This window comes from Juglans microcarpa x Juglans regia, unplaced genomic scaffold (genome assembly GCF_004785595.1).
Source record: "Juglans microcarpa x Juglans regia isolate MS1-56 unplaced genomic scaffold, Jm3101_v1.0 JmScfU0001, whole genome shotgun sequence".
NCBI lineage: Eukaryota > Viridiplantae > Streptophyta > Magnoliopsida > Fagales > Juglandaceae > Juglans > Juglans microcarpa x Juglans regia.
This window is the reverse complement of record NW_024475745.1, coordinates 158,528-169,866: the sequence shown is the minus strand read 5'-3', so window position 1 is coordinate 169,866 and position 11,339 is coordinate 158,528. Positions and strand designations below refer to the sequence as shown.

Sequence of the window (11,339 nt, the reverse complement as noted above, 5' to 3'; positions counted from 1 at the left end):
TATAAGAAGGATAACGCACCTTGGAAATTGGGATAACATCATTTTGTGTGTAATGGTCCAAATGCATCTTTTTTAAGTTGGCAGCTATAAGCAAAGACTCAACCCGGTGCATGATTGAAGGAACAAATGAGAAAGAATAAAATGTATTGATTGATATCGGCGACATAACTATAGAACAAAGTTCCGGAGGCAATTCAACCGACCGCTTACTCGATTCTGAAAAGATAGAACATGTAACGTTTACTAATAAAGAGCATCATAGGTCTAATCATGTTAAAGAACTTATTCAAGAAAATTTCCTCTAGGGTATCCTATGCATTGTCACTTCCACCCTCATCAAAGTATCATAATCCAACCTGGACTTGAGGAGTAAACTAAGATGAACAACTACCACAGCAGGAAAGGGAAAAAAAATAGACCAGCTGGGATAATTTATTTTGCTCTAATCAAAATGAATCAGATAAGTCCAAAGCCAACAATAGAAAATAGAAATTATTTTGTAGCACAGAAGACTTGTGGAATAAAAAAGGCAAATTTTTAAATTTCTCTCTTAAAAGAAATAAACAAAGATGGATTATTCCTTTTTATACAAACTATATGCTAAACAGAGGGTAGAACCAAGAAGATTAGTACTTAAACTGAAGGCCTACCCAAGAGAATCGTGATTATTTAGTGCTTGTGTCAAAAGAAAGGATGAGAATCTAACATATAAGAAGTCGGAACTTCCAACCTTTCTCTTTCTGATTTCTGCATCTTTGAAGGTAATTTTGAACCTGAAAAATGCGTCTCCCACAAACCAATGATTCGTGCTCAAAACACAGATTGATGTCATACCTGTGTTTGGAAAACTTTGGATTAATTACAATTAGCATTCCACAAGTACAACATATTCTTAAAGAGAAACATTAGCTTTACATTCAACAGTCTGACAATGACATACCGCTCCTTATAGTATTTCTTGTAAGTAATAATTCTGCCATCCCGGAGTGTCAGAAGAGAGTTTGCATTCAATCCCAAAATCCCAGTTATGCAGTACACCTGATCATTGTGAGGGGTGTAGACCAAAGAATTCTGAAGCAGGCAAGCGCATACAGGACCATCTTTGGTTTGTACACTACGTGCACAACCCTTGGGTACAGAATAATTCAAGTGAAATTCAGAAATCTTCTCATATGAAAATAGCACAGAAGTAACACATTTCCAATCAATGATCAAAGGTCTCTGATGCTTTCCAGTGGCTGGGAGCAAAAGATAATCAGTCTCAGCTCCCAAAATATCTCCATCCATACGCTCGTTTAAACTTCCCAAATCATGATAAATAAGAACTCTTAAAAGAGTTTTCTGAAACCTTCTACACAAAAGGACCTGCAAACAAAGTTTCAGAACAGAAACAAAATTCTTTATTACTTAATATACCACTTAAACTAACAAAGTAAAGCAAAGTGAAAAAGCTCTGAGAGAGAGAGAGAGGGAAGTGACCTGATCCATGCTAAGATGAATCACTCCTACATATTTAAAGTTCACTGTCAAACTACCCCTGTCAACATCTAAGTCAAAATGCAAGCTTCCAATATCAGATTCTAGCTTATTTCTCAGGACAAGCACAATATCATGAACTAGAATATCGTAAACAAATTTCTGCTCCAGCTCCATTAAGTAGCAATGATACAATATATTCGAATTCTTTGGAAGATGACCGACCAGCTCAGGTGGGAAGTAACTGGGTTGCTCATCAATATAAGGTTCATTCCCTGGACATTTAACCATTCGAGATAAACTATAAGTGATTATCTTAAAAACGTTTAAAAATCAACTGGGGGAAAAACAGGAGGTACATAGAATTCTTCCTTTCTTACATATGACATTGCAAGTATAAAATGGAAAAAAATCAATGCATGTAGAAATAAAGGCCCACAAGACAATAATTTTACCCCTTTCTTGAGCATCAGCTTCTTCCATAAGAATATCTGGAACAAGATTATCTGTCAAAGCACCAATCTCATGAAGTTGCTGCAGTTTGCTTCATAATTTTAGCATTCATGCTTCCTTGTAGTACAACAACATTTTGTAAGGGACAGCTCTTGGGTAGACGTAAAGTGCAAGTCTTCTGATCCCAGCTTGGAGCCGGTTTATAATAGCTACAGAAAATAAAACCAAGACATCAGGTCAAAAACACAGAAAGTTTGAAGTTAATACATTAATGAACAACATAGATAGTAGCATGAGAAAATAAAGGTCATTGATGAGGAATAACTAACCAATCTGAAGGAAGCCGTGAGCAATAGAAGAATATTAAACTGACACTAGAAGTAAGAGTCACAGTCGCTCCGGTGCTTGCAACACTATAAAATTTCTCGCCAATTAAATCACTTTGAAGAGGTGAGCAAGGCAGCAAAGCATGATGTAAGGATGCCTTCCTCATAATATCTCCACTAGCAAGATATTTCTCCAGTCGAGACCGAGTAGCAATATCTTCACTGTAGAATATAGAAAAGACAATATCACATACCAAGTGCACCATATGTTTTACACAAGTCAGCTCGGCATTTAGTTTCTAGGAAGAAACATTGAGCCCCACAACATTTTCAAATCCATATGTAAACTTTTCTCAAAATTTCTCAATTCAAAACATATTCATAATGGGTCTTACCACTTTCACCAAACCGCATAAAAACCAATATCTAAAAGTTTCATCCCATATTTCAGAATTTTCAAATAAAATCTTAAATCCAAACATACCCTGAATCAGGAGATTTTAGGGATAGAAAAACTACCAGAACCATTTTAAAAGAAGCAAATGAAACTTGGATTGGAAACAAAATAGAGGTAGAAAGTCTCAGGAGATGTTTTCATAGCCATGCCCCTGAATGAACCAGATTCAAAAGGTGTAATCAAAACAATTATTAAAAGAATGTTACCTATTGACCATTAATATATAATCTGAATTTTGCATTCTAGCACGACCTCGGGACTGTATGAAACTACAAACAGTGGAAGATGGGTCAAATCTAATAACCAAGTTACAGCTTTGAACATCTAGTCCCTCTTCAAGAATTGACGTCGCAACAATTACGTTCACCTATGAACACATTTCACACCCACAATTGAACAAAAATGTCAGAGATAAACAAGTTGGTGAAAACTAAGTGGATGGATAAAAAAAAAAAAAAAAAAAAAAAAAATGGAGAGAGAGAGAGAAGAAGAAGAAGCATACCATGCCTTTACGAAATTCTTGCACAATTTCATTTTGTTTTTTCCTTGTCTGGGACTGCAACCCAGAGTTATTCCCTGCAATGTATTTAGACTTCCAGCTGCTGTATTTTGGAAGTAACTCGTTCAACAGAGAATTTAGTACAATGGCTGTGACAATCCTTTCCACAAAGACTATACATCTAATGTCTTTTAAATCCCTGCATTCACATAATACATTGAAATTTTGGGAATGAACACTTCAATTACCTTGTACAAGTTGAACCAAAAACTTCAAAAAACAATATAAAATTGGAAGTTCCAAGTTCTGGTCAAAACATTACTTCTCTAAAATTAACATTTAAGGATTTAAGAATGAGCGATGTTCTACATAGAATTTATGACAACATGCACCACTTCATAAGAAGTGATTAGCATAGGCTTGCGTCTTCAATGTTTCCCATAATGCTCCCGACAAATACAGGAACAAATACTTGGAGACTTTCAGGTATTGAGAGTGCTAATTGAAGAACCCAGAGTCTAGATCTTATTTTTTCAATGAGCAAGTCTAGACATTATTAGAAGATACCAAATGATATTTATCAGGTTTCAGAAAGATACTGATGATGCACAACATGCTAACCTGTAATCAAGAAGAGATTCAATGAGACACACAACTTTTGAAGTAACAAGCCCTTCATCCATATTCTCTTTAATGTTATCACCAATAGACCAGTTGGGGCCTGAATATATGATACAAAGGAAAGAATGTAATCAACAAAAAGAAATACAAATCAACAGCATTTCTTCCAAATTGAAGTACCTGATGGAATGTACGGGGAAAATGTGTGGAAGGCATCCAAACTGAAATTTTTAACAATTGTCTCACCAAACACATCCAGTTTATCGCATAAAATTGAGTCAGTTTCATCACACAAGTCAGTATCATAGCAGGAAAAGGACTGTGCGGCCTGTTACAAAGATCCACAACCAGTTTGATGTTTTTTAAGACATTGCCATCGTCAAATAGAGTCAAACCAAAACAAACATAGAGTGATCAACGATTACCTTTAGACCCAGCCAAACACCTAGTTCATCCAAACAGAATACTAAAGCTGAAAAAACCTTTGATAGCTTTTTGCTTGTAGAATCTGCTGCAGATTCTTTGAAATCATAATTTTTCAAAGAGAGTTCATGCTGAGAAGAACCAACCCAACTGTTAGTACTCTCGATGAAGCAAACTATTCCTTTCAATTTAAAACATTTAGAATTTTACAAGTTGATCTAACAACATCACAATTGACAAATATATAAAACTGATATCACATAAAAAATGGAAAAAAATAATAATTTAGAAGTGAAGTGGTTTCAAGCATAACATAACACCTAGGGTGGTGATTTCTGACACTGAATTGTCAAACTACTTAATTGTATACTTCCTGTGTACTTGTATTTTGCCTAATTATGTGGATTAATAAACTCTTCTTACTTGTCAAAAAAAAAAAAATTGTCTAACTACTTAAAACTCATACTTTTCAGGCTCTACCCTGTCATTGTTGAGCCTCAAACACTAAATGGGGATGAAACTCAAGAATCATATTAATCCATTTTAGAACATTTCAAGTATATAGACTACGATATTATTGCACAAAACATGCATAAAATGTGCTCACCTTTTCTTTTAAACTCTGCAATTCACCAGCTAAACGCTCATATAAAATACATGGGATTTCCTTGTGCGTATAAAATTTGAACTTTGGAGTCGAAAATGGTATAAACCGAGCAAGCTCAGATTCACTAGCACATGTATACACCTTAAACCAACAGGGAAAGAAAACAGCAGTCGATCAATTATTCACCCATGAAATCAATATGATAACCAGGTAAATGAACAAGACAACACACACAAACTCACACAGAGAGGAAAAAATTATACACAGCAGAAGCAACCTTCGAATTCATCATGGTCTCAAGCTCCTCAATCTTTTCCCAGAAAGATAATTCTGAGACTCCACCTACATTTATAAATAGAAGAAAAAGGTTAAAAACCAAAAGATTGATATTCATCACCATACAAGGAATAAATTTGCAATTAATATAAGCTGTTGTCATACTCTTTGTCTTTATGGGGGAAGCAGTCATCCCAAATATTCTAGGAAGTTTGGATCCAGCAGAACTTAGCTGACGGTGATAGAACTCCTACAAATGCAGTCCAGATGCTTTAATACCAAGAAGGGCACACATTTTATGAGCAATAAATACATTATCAATAAGCAATAACGATGAAACATGAACTTCCAGTTGTATAATTGTATATGACCAATCGGTAACTCTAAAAGCAATGGCAATATCAATACAATAATCTCCATCGATTGCATGTGTTATATGTACAAAACCCTTTAAGTATCATGCATTCCATTGCAAACACATTGTGACATCGAAAATGAAATTTCCATACTTTTTGGATATCTATAATATTGTTAAAGAAGTGATTGGAAAGGTAACAAAATCAATATGCTGCAAAAACCAATCAATGCACAAACCTTCAATAAGACACAATCCAAAATCTTACATATCTGACCATAGCTTTGGCTCTGGCTATTGATTTGACATCAGCCACCAAAAATATTAATCCACTTGATCAGTGAAAGATATGCAACAGCCAACAGTTTATACGAAGATACCCAACATTCCAGACAACTTAGTGATAGTAAAATTTACTTGCATCCTTAATTCATCCAAAATGGCAATATAAATTCAATTATCTTCTTTTTTTTTTTTTTAATGACGTGGAACCTCACCAATGCACCCTTCAAACCCATCCCTAGGGAGAATACCCTACATACACAACCCACTAGTCAGAATCGTGTATCAGGTAATCCATTGGAACTCTAGTGCAGAAACGAATTCAGGATGTCTGTGTCAAAGCAAGGTAAATCCCCAAATCAACCCTCCAGAATACATACAACATGATCGGACATGTTTATATTCAAAATCTAACAACCTAGATGATTTAGAATACAGATACATGTAAGATTAACAAACAGAAATCCAAATGAAAACCCTTATGTGTGCACAAGAAACTAAAGAAGTCTTCCAGACATAATTTTCTCGCTGTTTCACTGTTAAGCATGATGAACGGCTTCTGCATCTTTTGACATATGTCAAGTAATGGGTCAGAAAATTTTCCAACATGGAATAAAATTGGAGATAGAATTTTGTTACATGTAGTTAGAACGGTTTCATAGGTCCGAGATAACAGCCTATTTTACTAGAGAATTGTATAATGGATAAGTATTTTTTTAAGGAAAATGGGCAAGCATTTCAGCAAAAGTGGCAGTCATTAACAAGCTAAAGATGGACTGGCAATACGGGAAGGAAAAAGGTACAGGCAACTTACTGTCATAATGCAAGCATAAGGGTGTCTACCCCTTGCATGGTGGCATTCATCAACTATTAAAATCTTTATCATGCTTAGTTTGAAAAAGCTATGCCTCAAGCAAGTAAGCAAAATTGCAGGTGTCATCACAAGCACCTGAAAAGAAAAAAAAATAAAGAATTACTCTAATTATAGCTAATTGAGTATTATTTTATAGGCAAATATAATAATCCCATTTTCCACCCGTTGTTTGTAAATTGTGGGGGCAGATACAATTCGATACAAAGATCATTGTGGCACTGAGTATATGCCGTGTCTCGTTAATACATGGAAATTACAACTAGTTTGACCAAAATTCTTTAGTGTTGGAGCACCTTTTGTGAAGAACAAAATATTTATCATAGAAGTAGGTAAGCAGGAAATTATTGACCACAATTATTGGCACCATGTCAATAAATGTTTATGAAAATAAACGTTCTTATGACTTCAACATTCACGAATAGCTTCTGGTTGTCAGAGTCCACCATCCTGAATTTTCTAGATATTGGTAAAATACATGCTTGTGCAAAAGAGCTTTTCATGTAATAGAAATTAGAAACAAAAAACTTGAACTCAAATTTAGATGTAGTAAACTTGGAAACTGAAAATATTAAGCACATCAAAATGGACAGAACAAAATGAAGCAGATTCTTAGATCACATAAGCACAAATGATTTTTCTTTCATCTGATTGAATTATATGTGAAAAATACCTACCTCATGTTTTTTTATTTGTTGCTTCCACATAGCAGCATCCCAAAAGTCAACTCCCATTTCTCCGCAATACATGCCCACATTCAAGTCAGTGTGCATTTTCACAGCTTCAGCTTGCTAATAACACGAGAAGAAGCAAAAACATAAAATTAGAACAATGAATTCAGCTTTTATCACAACAGCCAGTGTCTAGAAAGTTCAGAATTTCCTATCCATGTCAATAACAAGTAAGAAATTTCAAAATTTCACTTCAAAACCCATGTCTAAGTTCATTTCACTGCTAAAACTTGAATAGGAAACCTAAAGACACTTCTACATTTAATTCTAAAACCCAATTTTGATGATTTTAAATGCCACGCGAAATTCAGAATTTCCAAGTTTTCTACAACCAGATCAAATAGCTTTCAAAATTTTCTTGCAATGCTACCCCCAGCATGGAAAATGAAAATAAAATAGAAACTGCAGTGCTAAATATTTTATAATTAAAAAAAAATGCAATGCTTATTTTATCATCACCCATATCTAGCAACTCAAAAATACCATCTCAGGATTAAAAAAATAAAATATAAATTTGATGAATCGCATGAAAACCCAAGAACTTCAATGAATATATTCAACGTACATGCATAAGCATATACAAATGCATAAGGCATAGATGCATATGAATGCGTGAAGAGAAAGAGACGGAGGTAGCATTTGCCATACTTGAGAAACCAAGACAACTTGGGGAACTAAGAAGACAGCAATGAAAGGTGAAGGCTTGCGTAGAAGATAGGCATAACTCCGCAGAAGCATGATGGCAATAAGAGTCTTGCCGGAGCCAGTCTCCAAGAACACTACAGTGTTCTGCTTGATTGCCATCTCCAGTGCTTCAAGCTGATAACTGCAACAACAACAACATAACCCACGTGTTAGAGATAATATCAAATCAAAAATTTGATTTGGTATTATCCTATTCAAGTGATTTGATTTTCATAATGATCATAATATTTACCTTATCTCATCTTCATTTTTTTTTATTAGTAAACAAAATTTTATTGATCATAAGAATAGGCAAAAGCCTAGGTATACAGGACATATATACAAGAGCATTGCCTTAGTGTGCTAGTTCAGTGATACAACTTATCTCATCTTCATGTAGTTTCCCTATAAATGGGGACCTATGCTTCGTATTAAATTACACTTGATAACTGTAAAGATGTAGCCTTCAAAATCTCTCTTCCTCCTCTCCTCTCCATCTTAATTTCTATTATATTTTAGATTTTATTTCATGGTATCAAATACCTCGGCTAACGTCAAGCTTGATCCTATTGAATATTTTTCTTTTTGTTCAATCCTTCAGCTTGCTTTAACTCTTTCATAGGATCTTCATCGCCGTTCAACCATATTTTGTCTCAAATCAACACCTTTGGAATATCTTTATTAGCTGTGAGCCTTTATCATTTGGTTCTTTGTTAGTCCAATTCTTCTTTGAGGTCTGTTGTAAGCATTAATCAAACCCCCATACCCATCTTAGGCCTTCTATTTTTGGTCTTATAGTTGACCGAGGTCGTCTTTAGCCCCTTATTAGCTCAATCTTTTGGCATGTTGTTAGCCTTTGTTAGCTTTGGCCCATAGCTAACAAGGAGCAATTTTTTGTGGATCTTAGATCTCTTTTTGTTAGAACATTATTCCTATGGCCCATAACTATAGAATTTAGTGGTCTAGACTTGCATGATTTTCTTGTTTCCTTTTCTACATCCTAGATAGGGGTATCATCTTGTATACCATCTTGTGTACTTGGGCTATACCTATTCTATTAATACAATTGTTTACTTATAAAAAATAAAAATAAAAACTTTTGGCCCATTATCAACACATATGACTCTTAATTTGATGTTCCAGCTACCAGTCACCTCCATCAATACAATCACTTTCATCATCTCATCAGCAATCAATCAACGAATATGAAAAGTACACTGAGTTTGAGGGGATGTTAGAGGTAATGTCAAATCAAAAATTTGATTTGACATTATCCTATTCAAGTGATTTGATTTACATAATATCAAATCAAGTGATTTTATTTTTATAGTGATCATAATATTTATCTTATCTCATTTTCATGTAATTTTCCTGTAAACTTATGTTTTGTATTCAATCACACTTGAGAATAGTAAAAATGTAGCCCCCAAAATCTTTCTCCCTCATTCTCTCTTCTTCGTGTAAATTTTTATTATATTTTATATTTTCTTCCAGTATGAACTTCGCCGAAATTTACTTTTTAAAACACAACCCGCCCACATAACAAGAAAACATCAAAACCGTAGCAACTTTAGAAACTCTTGGTGGCATTTCAATCACGAAATAATGCAAAAGAAAATGACGAGCAACCAAGCAGTTAACTGAAACAACTGCGACATTTAAAAATTTTAAAGAAAAAAAAAAAGAAAGAAGAAATTTGAACCCATTTAACTGGGTGATGAGAAGATTTAGTAAAATAGATGTTTGATTTTTCTGCTCTTATTTTCCTTCATTTCCTCGTCAACCAAACAACAGTAAGCAAGAAAATTGAGGAATTACCTTCTGGCAAATGGGAGAGGATCAACAGATGGTTGAGTGAGTTCTCTTTCCATAGCAACCGGTTCCATGTCTTCTGTGTTACGCTCTCTACACAACCATCCATCAGAACAGAATCAATTAATCTCAAATAAAAAGCAATTAAAATCCAAAGCCCACTTCTCCAAAGACTCAAGAAATACGAGAGATTAAAAATCAATGTATATGAAAAGTGAAAACTCATAATAGTTGAAGCAAAGAATGGTTGATTGAGGAGAGAGAGAGAGAGAGAGAGAGTTCCAAACTGTACGGGAGTAGGTGGGAAGAATCTAAAAGAGCTTCGACAAACAACTGCGCTGCAGAGAAAGTAGCAGCTGTAACACCATGTTATATACACACGGCTACGAGAGCATGGAGAAGCTCGTGATGAGTGACGGGAAAAGGACGTCCATGATTCCAAATTGCTTCGGGAAAGGAACTTCTTGCCTAAGGTTTAAACAAAAAAAAAAAAAGTCATTATTTTTTAAATTCATAGAATGTATGTTGTTATTTTATATACCATTATTTCATATTCTTTATCTTCTCTTATGTCTATAAAATGTATTTTGATGATCATTTGCATGAATGATATTAAGCTTTTGAGGAACTAAGTGCTTGGTTTTGTTACACCAAACTAAACTATCATATTTTATCTCATCTCATATAAATATTATAATTTTTTCAAACTCTCGTACAAAATATAATAAATAATTCAACTTTTTTAAATCTTAAAATAAAAATTATATTAAAAAATTATATTCTGATAATATTTTATTTAAGTTTCTACTATATTTTGTGAAATATTTTTCGACTACTATAAGTTTCTATTCTATAAATATTGACATCTTCTTATTGTGATATAAATTATTTTAAAAAATCTTGATATAATCTATGTGATATTATATAGAGTATAATGTTATCATATCAATGCAATGAATATTATTGTCTTATGTATGTTAGTTCCATTTTAAATATTTTTTTCTCATTCAATACTGAATATATTTGTTAAAAATCATGTCAAATTTTACAAAACTCAAATATGTTGCCCTTGATGCTTTTTACAACAATTATTTATTATGGATCCTTGATGCCGAGATTCATCTTAATGAACGAATCTTTGAAATAATATTAAGGAAATGAAGCATCCCTACAAGATCAGATAAAGTAATGATTTTGTCTCGCCACCATCTATATGAAAAACTGATAATAGAGTACTTAGCAATTAAAGATCTATCAATTATATGAAATAGTTTAAAGAAGAGATACATATACCAGAACTTCGTAATCCTCCCGAAAGCTCGTTATGATTATATGCACCTGAAGTTGTCAAATTATTAGTGAATACAACTCTATACTTAAAAAAAAAAAAAAAAAAAAGTTCACAATTAAAATTGTATAGAGAAAAAGCCATTGATAAGAATATGTTTGAAATTGAATATATAACA

General features: G+C 33.6%; 1 protein-coding gene across 1 annotated transcript in view; it reads right to left on the bottom strand.

Moving 5' to 3' along the window:
• LOC121245191 (endoribonuclease Dicer homolog 2-like) overlaps positions 1-10,322 on the bottom strand; it is a 77,391-nt gene extending 67,069 nt beyond the window's left edge. The window contains 20 exon segments of the mRNA XM_041143466.1: positions 20-216; positions 731-834; positions 941-1,365; positions 1,480-1,751; positions 1,932-2,011; positions 2,013-2,138; positions 2,259-2,477; positions 2,919-3,079; positions 3,215-3,410; positions 3,833-3,932; positions 4,013-4,160; positions 4,258-4,386; positions 4,863-5,003; positions 5,140-5,204; positions 5,304-5,388; positions 6,590-6,724; positions 7,324-7,437; positions 8,026-8,203; positions 9,880-9,966; positions 10,161-10,322. Coding sequence (XP_040999400.1) covers positions 20-216; positions 731-834; positions 941-1,365; positions 1,480-1,751; positions 1,932-2,011; positions 2,013-2,138; positions 2,259-2,477; positions 2,919-3,079; positions 3,215-3,410; positions 3,833-3,932; positions 4,013-4,160; positions 4,258-4,386; positions 4,863-5,003; positions 5,140-5,204; positions 5,304-5,388; positions 6,590-6,724; positions 7,324-7,437; positions 8,026-8,203; positions 9,880-9,947 — 2,943 coding nt within the window. The 5' untranslated portion in view covers positions 9,948-9,966; positions 10,161-10,322.
• Between the last annotated feature and the right edge of the window lie 1,017 nt (positions 10,323-11,339).